Here is a 17,680-nt window from a genome sequence, read left to right on the forward strand (position 1 = left end):
TTTTTTGTTTTTGTTTCTTGGTAAAATACCAAGTCTTTGCTTTTCACTGAAGTTCTGCTCTACACTCATGGTGCTGCTAAAATCACCACTGTCTTTAATTCTTCATCTCTCAATAGATCATTTCCATATTGTTTGAATAGCCCAAAGGAATTATACCTGCCAGATTCTACTCTAGTGGATAGTGAACCAGCATGTGTGCAAGCATGTAGGTCAATTTTGTTCATATGATCTGAGTCGGCATTCCCGAGGTATCAGAAGAAAATTGGAGAGATTCAGACAAATCTGCTCCCCAACTGAGGTAGGATCAAAAATAGGGTAAGATCCCTTCACAAAACATTAATTAGCCTTAAAAAGGGAGGCTGTAGATGTAAGAATAGTTTTCAGAATAGTCATGCAGTGTTAAATTATCAAAGCTTATGACATCACTCAGACTTTTGGAACATATTCTAGAGACCTTGATTTAGGATTTGTATTTAAGAAGACTTGAATTTGTATCCTGTTACGTTTGTTAGCTATTGGACCTTACACAAATAATTTAAACCCTCAGCCTCTGTTTGCGCATATAGAAATATGGTGATCTATTCATCTTAAAGATGTTGTAAGAAATGTGATAAAATGCAAAATGCTTTATAAACTTTGAAGTGCTATAAAAATGTTAGATATGTGTTATTATTATTTTTTCCAGTAAAAATAATAAGAATTAACTGGTAGAATTAGGGAATTTGGTTCAATATAAGGAAGATTTTCCTAATAAGAGAAGTTGTTGAATTTCAGAATGGATTAATACTCAGGTCATGGAATCTTTTTGAAATCTCAAAAGATGATGGTGATTCATTTGACTACAAAGAATACTGTAAAGGAAAGTAATATCATGAATGCTTTGGCAAGATTACGTCCATTCCTAGAATCTAATGTTTCAGGGATGGGTCCTTTTAAAATTCCACTTGTTTTTGGATATTTTAAGTAAGCAGAAAGTTTGACATATGGTTCTTGTATAATCTTTTGTTGCAAAAACTACACAGAGTATTACACAGTTCATTAGAAATATCTACATACCCATTGTAGGTTACTGTTAAGCCAGCTACTGTATGACTTCCACAATTAACAAGGCTTAAACTTATTAGAAAAATGAAACTGCTGATTCTAGAAATAAAAAATAGTTTGGCCAATCCAATTGTATTCAATTTTAATTTTTTAGAAATAAAGCCTCCTATGAAAACTGAAATAGCAACAGAAGGCATTGATATTATTCCTGAAAAGAAAAGAAAAAAATGAGATTATGCAACCATAGTTCTCTGATGCATTTTGATCAATACAGGCTATTTTCTAACTCATTTGCTTATTCTTTTAAAAACTGTATGAGAATTTAACTTAAGTGACTTTTCCATATGGGTAAGGGAGTCATCACATTCACTTCACAACTTATTCAAATATGATAATAACAAGGCTAGGTAGGTATACTTTTCCAGTTGGCAGGGAGGAGTTATTTTTATCCTCCAATAAAAAGGTTTATACAATGAATAGCAATATTGATGTTGCTACTGAACTTTTCTTGGGCTATTCTCTAAGATATATGCTGTTGCATCCAGTTCTTTTTTCCCACTTTGATTTTCCCCATCCTCATGCTGTCTATATTCCAAACCTGTTCCAATAGTATTAAACAGGAACTAAATTGCTTGAGTGTTAACTTGAGTTAATTGTTTGAGTGCCTAACTTGACTTATGTTAATAATTCAAGTTAGGCAACAATATAAAGCATTTACTAGGTCACATGTAGTACTACTCACTAAGTACTAAGAAAACATAAACAATATAATCAAAAGAAAAAAAAAGACTTGACTTCAAGTATTTTGCATTTTATTAGATGATAACCACTCATAAAAAAGAAGCAGGAAAAGGGAAGAGGAAAAGGGAAAGTGCCAGCAATTAGCTCTATTATTGAAACAAACAAGTATAGACCAAGAGAGAAAGGTGCCTTAATTATTTTATACTTTAGGGTTCTAAACCTAATTAATCAACTGATCAATCTACATCTATTAAGCATTTACTTTGTATCATCCCTTAGCTACTCATGGGTATGCAAAGAAAAAAAATGAAAGCACTCTTTGTCATCAAGAAAATTGTTATATACATATATGTATATATATATATATTATATGCTTATCTATATGTGTATTTATAAAAAGATATGCAAAAAAGTAACTGCATAATAGAAAGCACTAGAACCTGGTGAGATAGCTTAGGGAAATAGGTGGCATTTGAAGTTATTGTGTTTTGCTTGTATTTAATTTTTAGCAAATTTTATTGTTGATGAAGAGAGTGTATTCTTTTTTTCTGTGTGTTTTTGTTTTTTTTGCAAGGCAAATGGGGTTAAGTGGATTGACTCAGGCCACACAGCTAGGTAATTATTAAGTGTCTGAGACAGGATTTGAACTCAGGTATTCCTGACTCCAGGGCCAGTGCACTCTATCCACTGTGCAACCTAGCCACCCCTGAGAGTATTCTAATAAAAGAAATGGTGGAAACACTGATTAAGTATTGGAAAATGGCCTGATCATTGGAATTATTTGATTTACTAACTTCTTTTTACTTAGGTTGGCTAAGTATTTATCAATTTTATTAGTCTTTTGAAAGAACCAACTTTTTTGATGATTTCTTGTTTTATATTTCCATTTTATTTAACTTTCCTCTATATTTAAAAATATTTCCTCATATGTCCTTATTTTATATTCATATATTTCCTGACTTCTAAAGTTTTAAAATGAAAGATAGAGACAAGTTGCCAGAGAAAAGGCAGTGACTTGTCTGAGTTTTCTTCCAAATCCCTCCAAACATCTTTAATAATGCCATAAAACAATTCTGGAAGTTTCAGAACCCAGGAAAGGAGGAAATAAGTTTCTGGCCAAAAACAACGTAGAAGGTCTGCAAGAAAGTTCTATTGCACCTGGTTGAGAGTGGAGCATGGTCTACAGCAGACAATGGCAGGACAGTCTTAACCCCAGCAAATCAGCAGAAAGCCTTGGAAGTCACTGAATCAGTGGTGACAGAAAATGCTTCTGAAGCTCTTAGTCCACAGATTGTAAGGATGTTGAACAACTGATCAGAAGATTACAAGGTTGTCCTTGCTGGAATTGGGGACTCTGCTGCTGTATCCATACTCAGATATGGGTCTCAGTTTTGGGTGGTGGTCTCAGGGTGAGGAGGATCACTAGTACACCAGAGCTGGCAGCTGCAGTGGAAAGGAGCCCTTATCACAGTTGAAGGGTAGAAAAGTGTTTGTGGCCACTCACAGACCGGAGAACAGATCAGAAGACTGGTAAATGCACCTCTCCTTTGATCATATCACCTTGGAAGAACTGAAAACTTATAGGTCTCTAAAAAGCTATACAAAACCCCTGAAGCTTGGGATATTATGCCTTCCACCCTAGAAACAGAGCCCCATTTAAAAAAAAAGCTAAAAGTCAAGAATTAGATTAGAAAAAAGAACAAATAAGAAAAATTATGGCTATAGAACATTTCTATAATAACACAAATGTTCACTCAGAAGAAAAAACAAGGTCAAATCTCCTACATTGGTCTCAGGTCATGGAAAAATTCAAAAAGAATTTTGAAAATCAGGTAAGAGAGGTAGAAGAAAAATTAAAAAGAGACACCTTAAAAACAGATTAAGAGGACTTCCAGTCAAGATGGTGGAGAGAAACCAGGCACTGTCCTAAGGTCTCCTGGCTTTCCCTCAGAACTAATATGAATTCTTAACAGAATTCAGATCCACAAAATCCAGAAAGAGCAAAGGAGAATATCTACCAACAAAGTCTGTCTCAGGGGGAAGTGGGTGAGCAGGGGGTAGAAAGTAGAGAGCCAACACATGGGCAGTGGGGTGAGGCCCAGGTCCAACCTGAGAATAGCTTTGGAAGCTTTGGCTTTGTGAGTGGGCAGGAGAGCTCCAGTGAGTTTGGAAGAAGAGTTCCAGTGCAGCAGGCAGGAGAGCTCTAGCACAGCACTTAGACATCAATCCACTCAGTTTTGCTGGCCTGGAAGACCAGGATCACAAGCCCTGTATTTTCCAGTTTAATGTCGTTCCCCCCCCCCCCCCCCCCCATCCAGGTGGGAGAAAAGATTCTTCCCAGAACAAACACAGTAACAACCTCACTCCCGCCCCCCCCCCCCCCCCCCCCCCCCCCCCCCCCCCCCCGCGCCCCCATGCTCAGGTTTGGGCAGTAGATCTCTCTCAGTACTGAATGAATAATAGGATTAACTATATAGCTCAAGGGTCCAGCACACATTGTTCAAGGATAATTCAGACCCTGCTGCTCCCTCTACCCCCTCAGACCTAGGGAGTAGGTCAAAAATCAAGGTCACAGACACTCCAGAGAAAGCCTCTAGCACCCCCTGCTGGCTGTCCCACTTGGAGTTACTAACCCAGGTGAGCAAAGCCGCTAGGGGTTTCAAAACCAAATGTCTCCTCCAACACAAGATCCTAGGAAAAATGAAGAAAATCCAAAGAAAAGGGGGGGGGGCATTTAAAGCTACCTTGAAGACAAAGACCCTAACTCAGAGAGAGTGAAAACTTATGAGGAGAATATGAATTGGGCTCCAGCCCAGAAAGACTTCTTAGAAGTTTATGAAGTTTATGAAGGAGTTTAATAATCAATTGGAAAAATTGGAAAAAGAAATCCATGAGAAAATGAACACCTTACAAGAGAAAACGAACACCTTGCAACGAGAAAACAAATCCTTGGAAAGTACAATTGAACAAATGCAAAAAGAAAATAATTCTCTCAAAACCACAAGTGGGGAAATAGAAAAGGAATTGCAAAAGGTAAATGAAGAAAATCCTTCTCTTAGAAAAAAAAAGAATGGAATCCATGGAAATTAATGACTTCATGAGACAGCAAGAATCTGTTAAACAAAAACCAAAAACTTGAAAAAATAGAAGAAAACGTAAAATACCTCATCAGCAAAACTACTGACCTAGGGAACAGATCCAAAAGAGAACTGAAGAATCAATGTGTTTCTTGAACATATTGAGCATAAAAAAAGCCTGGAAGCAATATTTCAGGATCTTTTGAAGGAAAATTGCCCTGATATCATGGAACCAGGGGCAAAATAGTTATTGAAAGAATACATCAATTCCCTCCTGAAAGGGATGCCAAAATGAAAATACCAAGGAATATTGTGACCAAATTCTAAAACTATCAGATAAATGAGAAAATCATGCAAGCAGCCAGAAAGAAACAATTTAGATATCAAGGAGCCACAGCAAGGATTAAACAGGATCTGGCTGCTTCAACATTAAGGGACCAAAGGGCCTGGAATATGATATTCTGAAGAGCAAAGGAACTTGGAATGTAGCCAAGAATTCACTATCTTGTAAAACTAAGCCTTCTCTTTCAGGTGAAAAGATGGACATTTAACAAAATAGGAGACTTCCAACTTTTCTTGATGAAAAGACCAGAGATAAATAGAAAATTTGGACTTCAAACAGGAGACTCAAGAGACATATGAAAAGGTAAAAATGGGAAAGGAAAAAAAATGCTATCTAATAAGATGAAACTGGCTAAATCCCCACCTTGAAGAAAGGTTCTCATAACTCTTGAGAAATGTAACTCTACTAGAGAGAATATACTTAGCCAGAAGTAATGGACGCTCATGACTTATCCATAACTCTGATAGAATCATTTAAAAACAATATCTCCTTAAAAAGTAGGGACAGTAAAGATACAGAAAGGAGGAGGAGGAGATTGAATGGGGTAAATCACATTATATGATGAGGTTCAAAGGACCTATTGAAATGGAAGAGAAAAAGGGAAGTGAGAACTACATGAATCTTATTCTCATCAAATTTGACTCAAAGAAAGATTAACATGCACATACTCAGTTAAGTTAAGAAACTTATCCTACCTTCCAAATATTAAAAGGGGAAAGGGGGAAGGGGTGAGGAAAAGAGGAAATAACAGAAGGAAGGGAAGGAAGAAAGGCAAAGCAAAAAGGGAAAGATGTGGGGGGTGTACATAAAAGGGCAAATACACTGAAGGAGGTGGTATTCAGAAGTAAGATACTGGGGAATATGTATTAAGTGAAAAAAAAGGCAAAAATACAAGGGAAGATAGCATGGAGGGCAATAAAGATTTAGTAATTATATCTTTGAATGTGAATGGGATGAATTCTTCCATAAAAAGTAAATGAATATCTGAGTGTATTAAAAACCACAATCCTACAATATACTGATTACAAGAACCTCATTTGAAGCAGGGAAATACAGAGGAAAGGTAAAAGGTTAGAGCAGAATATATTTTGCTTCAGCTGAAATGAAAAAAGCAGGGGTAGCAATCCTTATCTCAGCTAAAGTAACTGCTAAAATAGATCTTATTAAAAGAGATAAGGAAGGAATCTATATCCTTTTAAAAGTTACCTTAGACAATGAAGCAATTTCAATTCTAAATATGTATGCAACAAGTGATATATAGCATCCAGATTCTTAGAGGAGAAGCTGAATGAGTTAGAGGAAGACATAGACAGCAAAAGGAGATCTCAACCTCCTTCTCTCAGATTTAAATAAATCTAACCATAAAATAAACAAGAAGGAAGTTAAGGAGGTAAATGTTAGGAAACCCAGATCTGATAGACCTTTGGAGAAAATTGAATGAGGTTAGAAAGGAATATACTTTTTTTTCCTGCAGTGCACGACACTTAAACAAAAATTGACCATGTAATAGGGCATAAAAACCTTATAATCAAATGCAGAAAGGCCGAAATAGTGAATATTTCCTTCTCACATCATTGTGTAATAAAAGTCACATGACATAATGGGCCATGGAGAGACAGACCTAAAACTAATTGGAAACTAAATAACCTCATTTTAAAGAATGAGCAGATTAAACAACAAATTATAGAAAGAATTAATGATTTCGTCCTTGATAATGACAAGAAGACAACATATCAAAACTTATGGGATACAGCCAAGGCAATTATTAGGGGATATATTATATCTTTAACTGCTTATATCAGTAAAATAGAGAAAGAGGAAATCAATGATCTATGCATGCAACTAAAAAAATTAGAGAAAGAACAAATAAAAAAGCCCCAATTAAATACCAAATTAGAAATTCTAAAAATTAATAAAATTGAAAGCAAGAAAACTATTGAACTAAGAAATAAAACCAAGAGTTAGTTTTATGAAAAAAAAACAATGAAATTGATAAACTTTTGGTTAATTTGATTAAAAAAAGAAGAAAACCAAATTGCTAGTATCATAAATGAAAAAGGTGAACTCACCACCAGTGAGGAAGAAATTAAAATAATACTTCAGAATTATTTTGTCCAACTCTTTGTCAATAAATTTGATAATCAAAGTGAAATGGATGAAGCTTTATGAAATTATAAGTTGCTCAGGTTAAATGAAGAGGAAATTAAATACCTAAACAACCCTATCTCAGAAAAAAGAAATTCAATAGGCTATCATTGAACTCCCTAAGAAAAAATCTCCAGGACCATTGAATTCTATTAAGTATTTAAGGAATAATTGGTTTCAATTCTATATAAACTCTTTGGAAAAATAGGTGAAGGTGGAACTCTGCTTAACTTCTTCTATTTCCCTAATGAATTTTCCTAATGAATTCCCCTAATGAATATGCACGAAAAAAATCTTAGATAAAATCTTAGCAAAGCAAATACAGCTAGTTGCACTAGGATAATAAATACACTATGACCAAGCAGGATTTATCACAGGAATGCAGGGTTGGAAATTATGTGATAATCTCAATAGATGCTGAAAAAACCTTTGATAAAATACAGCACCCATTCTCACTAAAAATGCTAGAGAGCATAGGAATAAATGTATTGTTCCTTAGAATTATATGAAGTATCTATCTGAATCCATCAACATGCATTATATGCAATAAGGACAAGCTAGAGGCATTCCCAATAAAATCAGGAGTGAAACAAGGATACCTGTAATCACCACTACTATTCAAATAAGCAATAAGAGAAGAAAAAGAAATGGAAGGAATTAGAATTGGGAAGGAAGAAACAAAACTCCCACTGTTTGCAGATGACATGATGGTATATCTAGAGAATCCTAAAAAATCATCTAAGAACCTCTAGACACAATTTTCAACTTTAGCAAAGTCTCAGGATATAAAATAAACCCACATAAATCCTCAGCATTTCTGAGGATACAGCAAGATACAGCAGAAAGGGGTGGCTAGATGGTACAGTGGATAGAACATCCTCCCTGGAGTCAGGAGTACCTGAGTTCAAATCCAAATCTGGCCTCAGACACTTAATAATGATCTAGTTATGTGGCCTTGGGCAAGCCACTTAAACCCATTGCCTTGCAAAAGAAAAAACAAACAAAACCAAAAAAAGATACAACAGCAAGAGCTTTCTAGCTCTTGCTGCTGTATCTTGCCAGTAAATATATAGGAATGCTGAGAAATTCCATTTAAAGTAACTTTAGACAATATAATATACTTGGGAGTCTACCTGCCAAGGCAGACTCAGAAACTCTATGAAAACAATTATAAAACACTTTTCCCACAAATAAAATCAGATTTAAATAACTGGGCAAATATCAATTGTTCATGGATAGGCCAAGATAATATAATAAAAATGACAATTCTACTTAAATAAACTACTTATTTAGTGCCTTACCAATCAAACTTCCAAAAATTACTTCAAAAGATAAAAAAATTTGTAACTAAATTCATATGGAGAAACAGTCTAGAATATCCAGTGATTTAATGAAAAAAGTACAAAAGAAAGTAGCTTATCCTTACCAGATCCAAAATTATATTGTAAATCATCAGTCATCAAAACTATCTGGTATTGGCTAAGAAATAGAGTAGTGGATCAGTGGAATAGATCAGGTGCAAAAGAGATAGCAGGAAACGATTATAGTAATCCACTGTTTGATAAACCCAAAGAGTTCAGCCTCTGGGATAAGAACTCTCTTTTTGATAAAAACTGTTGGGGAAATTGGGAATTAGTATGGCAGAAACTTGGATTAGACCAACATCTCACATCCTATACCAAGATAAGTACCAAAATGGGTGTGGGATTTAGACATAAAAGACAATATTATAGGCAAACTAGGAGATCAAGGAATAGTTTATGTATCATATCTATGGAAAGGGAAGCAAGTTATGACCAAGGAAGAGACGGAGAACATCACTGAAAACAAATTAGATCATTTTGATTACATTAAATTAAAAAGCTTTTGCACAAATAAAATTACTGTAACCAAAATAAAAAGAAATTTAGTAAATTGGGAAACAATTTTTACAACTAGTATTTCTGACAGAAGATTCATTTCTAAAATAGAACTGAGTCAAATTTATAAAATTTATAAATTTTATAAATTTTATAAAAAAAACCTATTTCCCAATTGACAAATGGTCAAAGGATATGCAAAGGCAATTTTCAGATGAGGAAATCAAAGCTATCCATAGTCATATGAAAAATTGCTCTAAATCATTAGTGATTAGTGATTAGAGAAATGCAAATTAAAACAGCTCTGAGGTACCATCTCAAACCTATCAGACTGGCCAATATGACCAGAAAGGAAAATGTTCAGTGTTGGAAGGATTTGTGGGAAATCTGAGACACTAATACATTGTTGGTGGAGCTGTAAACTCATCTAACCTTTCTGGAGAGCAATCTGGAATTATGCACAAAGGGCAATGAAAATGTGTATACCCTTTGATCCAGCAATGCAACTTACTGGTTCTGTACCCTGAAGATATTGTGCATAAGGGTTAAACATAGCTTGTACAAAAATTTTCATAGCAGCCCTGTTTATGGTAGCAAAGAATTGGAAATTGAGTGAATGTTCATCAACTGGGAAATAGCTGAACAAATTGTGTTATATGTATGTTATGGAACACTACTGTTCTATTAGAAACCAAGAGGGATGGGATTTCAGAGAAGCCTGTAAAGACTTACATGAACTGATGTTGAGTGAGATGAGCAGAACCAGAACATTGTACATCCTAACAGCAACATGGGGGTGAGGATCAACCTTAATGGACTTGCTCATTCCATCAATGCAATAATCAGGGACAATTTTACTGTAGCTGCAATGGAGAATACCATACATATCCAGAGAAAGAAATTTGGGTTTAATCAATTGTTTTTAAAAAGTGTCTTATGTACTACAAAATTTTGCTATCTCTAATATTTTATTTTCTTCTCAAGGATATGATTTTCTCTCTCAATACATTCAATTTTGATTAATGTATGGCATGGAAACAATGTGAAGTTTTTCAGACTACCTTCTGTGGAAGGATGGAGGGAAAGAAGAGAAAGTGGAGGGGAAAAGGTGAAATTCAAAACCTTACAAAGAAAACTACTATTGTATATATTTTGCAAACAAATAAAATATTAATAAAATACATTAAGTTAAATGATACAAAGAGTTACAAAAATTCAATTAGGAGAATAACTTCAAAATCAGAATTGAACAAATGGAAAAAGTGGTATATAAAAATTCAACAAAGGAACAAAAAAACTCAAAAAATAGAATTGGCAGAATAAAGGTTGGACTCATCTGAACTTTCCTTCAAACAACTACAACTCCAGATGTCTTTAAATAATGATTCTAAAAAAATTCTAGAGTGTCAGAACCCAGGAAAAGACTAAGTAAAACTATTTTCCAGTCCACAACAACTTGGAAGATCCTGGAGAAAGATTTGCATTGGGCTGAGAGAGGATTGCAGAGCAGCTAGGTTGTACCTGAGCAAACCAGCAATCCAGGAAGAGACAGCAGGATGTTTAGGTCAGTGTCAGGCTTCCAGACCTCTCAAACCAGAGACTGAATTCTACCACACTGAGGTGAGATTGGAGCACAGCCCAGCATAGACCTCAGCAGTGCAGACCTGATCCCAGCAGACCAGTAGTAAATCTATGGAGGCACAGAATCAGTAGAAGTTGCAGTTGCTTTGGGTACTCTCAGTACACAGGTAATAAGGAGACTGTTAGGAGATTACAGTACTTTCTTTGCTATCCCTGAGGCAGGACTCTGTTGCTGTGCCCATACTCAGATCTGGGTTACAATCCCAGGAAGAAGAGGAACAGTAACAGAACAGAGCTTACTGCCTAAGCAGAATAGGGAATCTCCTCACAAGTCCTCAGTAGAAAGGATTGATTATGGTCACCCACAGAGCAGAGCACAGGTAAGAAGAGTAGTCATTACCTCTCATAGGATCTCAGAAGAATTGAAACTTACAGGTCCCTAGAAGTATCTCTTAAAACAGCTGCAAAACCCCATAAAAACTTGGAGCAGTATGTTCTCCACCCCGGAAGCAGAGCCCACAATGGCAAAGACTTAAAATCAAGTCAGAGACTGAGGAAATGAGCAAACAACAGAAGAAAAATTCTGAGTATAAACAATTACTATGATCATTTGGAAGATCAAAACACACACATTCAGAAGATAACAAAGTCAAAGCCTCCAAGAAAAAACTTCAAATTGGTCTCATGCCATAGAAAAGCTCAACAAAGGATTTTGAAAGTCAAATAAGGGAATTAGAGGAAAAAATAGGAAGAGAAATGAGTGATGTGGGAAAATCATGAAAACCAAGTCAGAAATTTTATGAAAGAGAAGCAAAAAAAATACTAAAGAAAGTAGCATCTTAAAAATGAGATTGGGCCAAATGGAAAAAAGAAGTAAAAAACAATGAGGAGAAGAGTACCTTAAAAAGCAGAATTGCTCAAATGAAAAAGGAGATACAAAAACTCACTGAAGAAAATAATTCCTTGAAATATAGAATGTAAGAAAGGCAAGCTGATGACTTTGTGAGAAATCAAGAAACAAACAGAATGAAAAGAATGAAAGTCTAGAAGAAAATGTGAAATATTTCATTGGAAAAACATCTGACCTGGAAAACAGATCCAGGAAATACAATTTAAAAATGATTGGACTTCTTGAAAGCCAGGATCATAAAAAGAACCTAGTCTTCATCTTTCAAGAAATAATTAAGAAAAACTACCCTGATATTCTAGAAACAGAGGGTAAAATAGAAATTCAAAGTATCTACTGATCCTTTCTGAAAGAGATCCCAATGGGGTGGCTAGGTGGTGCAGTGGATAGAGTACCGGCCTTGGAGTCAGGAGTATCTGAGTTTAAATCCCACCTCAGACACTTAATAATTACCTAGGCTTGTGGCCTTGGGCAAGCCACTTAACCCCATTGCCTTGAAAAAGCTAAAAAATAAAAGAGATCCCAAAATGAAAACTCCCAGGAATGTTATTGTCAAACTTTAGAGCTCTCAGGTCAAGGAAAAAAATATTGCAAGCAATCAGAAAGAAAAAAAAATCAATTATTGTGGAATCATAATCAGGATAATTCAAGATTTAGCAGCTGCTTCCTTAAGGGATCATAGGACTTTTGATATGATATTCTGGAAGGTAAAAGAGTTTGGATCATAACCAAGAATCCACTCCTAAGCAAAACTGAACATACTATTTTAGTGGAAAAGGTGGACATTCAATGAAATAGGGGACTTTCAAATTTTCCTGATGAAATGACCAGAGGTGAAGAGAGAATTTGATCTTCAAATATGAGACTTAAGAGAAGCATAGAAAGACAAACAGAAGATGCTTAAAACACTTAAATAATAAGTGACTTAAGGATATTTAATTACTTATATTGCTGCATGGAAAGATGATGCTGATAACTCATTGCATATATATAGATAAGGCACAAGTGAATGTTGATATTTTTTAAAATTTTTTAAAATTTTTTTAGATTTTTCAAGGCAATGGGGCTAAGTGGCTTGCCCAAGGCCACATGGCTAGGTAATTATTAAGTGTCTGAGGTTGGATTTGAACCCAGGTACTCCTGACTCCAAGGCCGGTGCTCTATTCACTGCACCACCTAGCTGCCTTGTGAATGTTGAATTTGAAGAAATAATATATTAAAAAAGATGGAGTTAAGGGGTGAGGGAAGAATTTACTGGGAGAAAGGGAAAGGAGAAAATAGAATGAGATTAGTTACTTCATATAAAAGAGGTGGGTGGTAAGAGGAGTGAGTGAGTCTTACTTTCATTGAAATTGACCCAGAGAGCCAGAGAGTGAAGAAAATACACACTCAATTGGGTATAGAAATCTCACTTACTCTAGGGGAAAGTAGGAGGAGAAAAAGGTGGGGAGGTGGTAGAAGGGCAGGAAGATTGTTGGAGAGTGTAGTCAGATTCAAAACACTTTTGAGAAGGGACAGAATGAAAGGAGAGAGAGAATAAATGGGAGTAGGGGGAATAAAATGGAGGGAAATACAGTTAGCAAAATTTCTCTGATGAAGACCTCATTTCTCAAACATAGAGAACTAAGTAAAATTTATTGAAAAAAAATAAAAGCCATTCCCCAATTGATAAATTATGAAAAGGTCTGAACAATTTTCAGATAAGGTTATCAATGCTATTTAAATCATTTTTTTTTTAAAAACCTAACTCACTATTGGTAGGAGAAATAAGGTTTGGAAAAATTCTGAGGTACTATCTTATACTTATTAGATTCACTAATAGGACAGAAAGAGAAGGTAACACATACTGAAGAAGATGAGGGAGAATGAGATTAATGTGCTATTGGAGCAGTTGTGGTGGGTTACAATAATTCTGTAGAGAATTTTGGAACTATTCCCAAAGTGCTACAAAATTCTGCCTACCCCTTGCCCAAGCAGTGCTACTATTAAATCTATATACCATGAGAAATGAAAAACAGGAAGGAAAAGGACCTATGTATGTATGTATGCATGTGTATATATATATATATATATGTATATATACATATATATATATATATATATATATATATATATATATATGATATTTATAGTAGTTCTTTTCTGGTTGCAAGGAACTGGATATTGAAGAGATAATTTCCAACTGGGAAATGACTAAATAAAATGTATAATCTGATTATGATGAAATGTTATTCTGTTATAACAAATGATGAATAGGATACTCTCAGCAAAAAACAAACAAACTTATATGAGCAGATGCAATGGGAACAGAAATGTTGTAGGATGATTAGTTATGGATGACTTTTCTCAGCAGTGCTATGACCCAAGACAACTCTGAAGGACTTTTGATAAACATTGTCATCCAAATAAAATTCAAAAAAGTAGAATTGACCAAATAGAAAAGGAGGTATAAAAGCTTACTGAAGAAAATGATTCTTTAAAAATTAGAATTGTGCAAATGGGAGCTAATGACTTCATGAGAAATCATGAAACAAAAAAACCCAAAAGAATGAAAAAGCAGTAGAAGACTATGTGAAATATCACTTCAGATACTTGATTCTTACTAGCTGTGTGACTTTGGGCAGATCACTTAGTCCCATTGCATTGTAATAAAAAAAAGAAAGAAAAATTTTTTTTTTCCTTTTCTTGAGACAATCAATGGATTCTTTCAACTGGTGTTAAGTTTTCTGTGTTCAGGCATTCTGGGAAGTTTTACTATATTCTTACATTATTGTGTTTATGTTTTTTTGACTTATATTTATTTGGGAGACCCATTCTGCCTTTAGATTATCTCTCTGATTTCTGTCTTTGAGAACAACATATTCTGCTTAAACAAAGAGCATGTTTTCTTTTAATATTATTTTTTAATTTTTTCTTCTAGATAGTCCTTTGCATCTCCATATTTATATTTCCAGAAAGTTATTGTTGTCTTCTCTTTTGTTTCTTTGGTACTTTTTGATCTGAACTTTTCTATTTTGTTAATTATTTTAACTGTGTAAGCCATAGACTTTGCTTGAATAATTCTCATTTCTCTTTTAAATCACCCAGGAACAGTATGTTGTAGCTCCTTGTTCTCTTCAAAATTCAGAGTACTTTTTGTCATTCAATAATAATTCATTTTCCTTTGTTTTGCAGTATTCATAGATGCATGAACCCATTTACTAGGTTCAGAAGTCATATTTTCTCTAGATTATAATATTTTTTCCTCTTATTTTTTCTGATTATTCTCAAGGTCTTTGAGTCTTTTTCCATCTTCAATCTTTAGTAATTTTAGTCTTTCCCCTCTTCTCCTATTGTTCTTTCTTTTGACTCTTTCTATTCTTATGATGGTTTCACAGGGGACTAGATCTCAAGCAGTCTAACTTCCTTTCATATTTGGCATTCAGGGTTTACCAGCCTAGATTTTTGCCCTAAATAACATTCATGAGAGGGAACTGATCCAAACTGGTGCTTTTTTTCATGCTTGGAGGATAGCCACAAAGCATCTATTCTTAGCACTTCCCTTCCCTTCACAGCAAATAGACCTCTGCTAAATGGTTAAGGATATCAGAGTGCTGCCACACTTGTGTCAGGCAAGATTTTGCTGTTTTATCTATCATCACTAGGAGGAGAGGGAGATCAAGGTGTTGGACTGAACTCTTATTTCAATGCCAGTTGTCTTTTGTTCCTTTCTCTTTGCACCTCCACTATCTTGCAGAGATCTTTTGAAGCTCAAAATTACGATTATTAGTCATCCACAAAATTTCTATAATTTGGAGTTGGAATCTCAAAGGAGGAAGGTGACCAAAGTGTGGGATTTGTTTTGTTGTAGGTCAGTGAATTTGGGCAACTTGTGCAGCTTTACTGAAGACAGTGTGATTAGTAGCATAGGAGGGCATGCTGACTGAGCATGAGTTCATGTAATATTTTGGGTTTGTTTGAGTTCCTGGTTTCCTAGATCATGGAGAGAATTAAAGTTCTGTATCTTTGGTACATACTGAAGACATTTGAGAGGTTGTGAGGATCAGAAAAAAAAGCCTAGTCCCTATCTTGTTGGTCATGTGACTTGGTCAGCAGTCTTATTTTAGCAATCAAGCACTCTCTTTAGTTCAGTGAAGTAGTGCAGAATTGGTGGGTTTTTTGGTAATCAATCTCAACAGTGTATTATTATTTGTATATTCCATTGTTGGGTAGTAAGGTGGCAAAGAAGATAGGGCATTAGGCTTGAAATCAGGAAGGCTCATCTTCATGAATTCATATCCAGCCTTTGACACTTCATAGCTTTGTAAACCTGAGCATATCACTTAACCCTGTTCACCTTAACTCTTCATTTTTGAAATGAACTGGATAAGGAAATGACAAGCTGTTCCACTACCTTTGCTATGAAAGCCCCCAAATGAGGTCATGAATAGTTAGACACAACTGCACAACAGTGGCAACAATAATAAACCATTGCCATTCAAACCACGAGATCAATAGACTTCTTCAATGCATCTGAAACTACTAATAAAAGTGAATTTTATACTGAAACTATTCATAGGCAGATTGGGATAGATTGCATTTTATAAATATAGAAAAAAGATATAAATTTTTCTTTAATACTGTGTATGAATATGGACATGGATAATGTGTCATAAAAGTGAAATTTTTGGAAGCTATTCATTTTTGTATAGGCATTTCTTGATTTTGAAATACCTAATTTAGAAGGTAAACATTGGAACTGAAAACAGCTTAGCATTTTAAAAAAGGATTTTGTAAAGATTTCATTATAAAAGTTAACTTAACTAGTGCAACATAAAAATAGGATTTTCCCCACAACAATTTAGGAATATATTTTTAGGATGAAATACTTTATATTGCCTTAAAAGCTATAATGGATCAAAGCACTTTTATCAGGATTAAATCATATGCTAAAGAGTATAGTACCAAGGGATCATAGATAAAAATGACAGCTTCTCCCTTAAAAGTTTGCATTCTATTAGAGAAGAGAATATAAACAATTCAATTATATATAAAATGTAAACAAAAAAAGAAAAGGCATTATTTGGAGGAATACCAGTTTTCAAGGAAAACTTGATTTGTAAGTCTGGGATACAACTGCACAGAGAAGATAATTAAACCTAATTTATATAGAGAGAAGATAATAGGGTCCAAGAGACCATACTCACAAAAGGGAATATTATGGATGATAAACCTACAAAGAATAATGAGAATTAGTTAAGACAGGTAGGAGGAGGAGAAGAAAGAAGAGAAAAAGGAGAGAGAGAGAGAGAGAGAGAGAGAGAGAGAGAGAGAGAGAGAGAGAGAGAGAGAGAGAATGTTATTAGGAATTTAAGATGATAAAGTATACTAAATACTGGTAGGTTTAGAAAGATGATAATGGGGAGGGGGGAAGTTACCAGATTTGTTTATGAAAACATCACAGATTAATTTGGAGAGGGCAATTTTAGCTGGGTGATGTGATCAGAAGCCATATGGCAGAAGTTTGAGAAATGAGAGAAGACATGGAATCAAGAAGTTTAGACAGTTTTTTTTTATTTCTATGAGTTTATCTATGAAGGGGAAGAAAGTTGTAAAACAAATAGTTTAAGAGAATGGTATAGTGAGGAATTTGTAAAGATATGGGAGTCTCAAGCATATCAGCAGATTCTAGGGAAAAGATAAAGAAGAACGAAGACCCTGTCTTCCTGAAGCTTATATTCTATTATGGGAATGAGACATTAATATAGATAGCTATACTGCACAATATTATACAAACTAATCAGAGAAGCAAATTCTATGTGAGGTTGGAACTAGGAGATCATTACTGATCAAAAAGCTAAACTTTCATGTAGGAGGTAGAATTTGGGTTGGACTTTAAAGGATTAGTTGTAATTTAATGTATTTAAAGGGGGAAAACAGGACATTACAAGTACAGGGACGAGAGGGAAAAGACAGAGAAAAGGTAGTGCAAAAACTGTCAGAA

General features: G+C 34.7%; 1 protein-coding gene across 2 annotated transcripts in view; it reads right to left on the reverse strand.

Annotated features, from left to right (window-relative positions):
- Positions 1–17,680, reverse strand: part of LOC141493241 (solute carrier organic anion transporter family member 1B3-like) — a 74,987-nt gene that overhangs the window by 22,418 nt on the left and 34,889 nt on the right. For both annotated transcript variants that reach the window (XR_012470159.1, XM_074194317.1), the window contains exon 10: positions 1,057–1,252. Coding sequence is in view for 1 of the 2 variants with exons in the window: in XM_074194317.1 (XP_074050418.1) it covers positions 1,057–1,252 (196 nt within the window). In the remaining variant the exon portion in view is untranslated. The remainder of the gene's footprint in view (positions 1–1,056; positions 1,253–17,680) is intronic.

Source organism: Macrotis lagotis, chromosome 7 (assembly GCF_037893015.1).
Source record: "Macrotis lagotis isolate mMagLag1 chromosome 7, bilby.v1.9.chrom.fasta, whole genome shotgun sequence".
In the NCBI taxonomy this organism is placed as follows: Eukaryota; Metazoa; Chordata; class Mammalia; order Peramelemorphia; family Peramelidae; genus Macrotis; species Macrotis lagotis.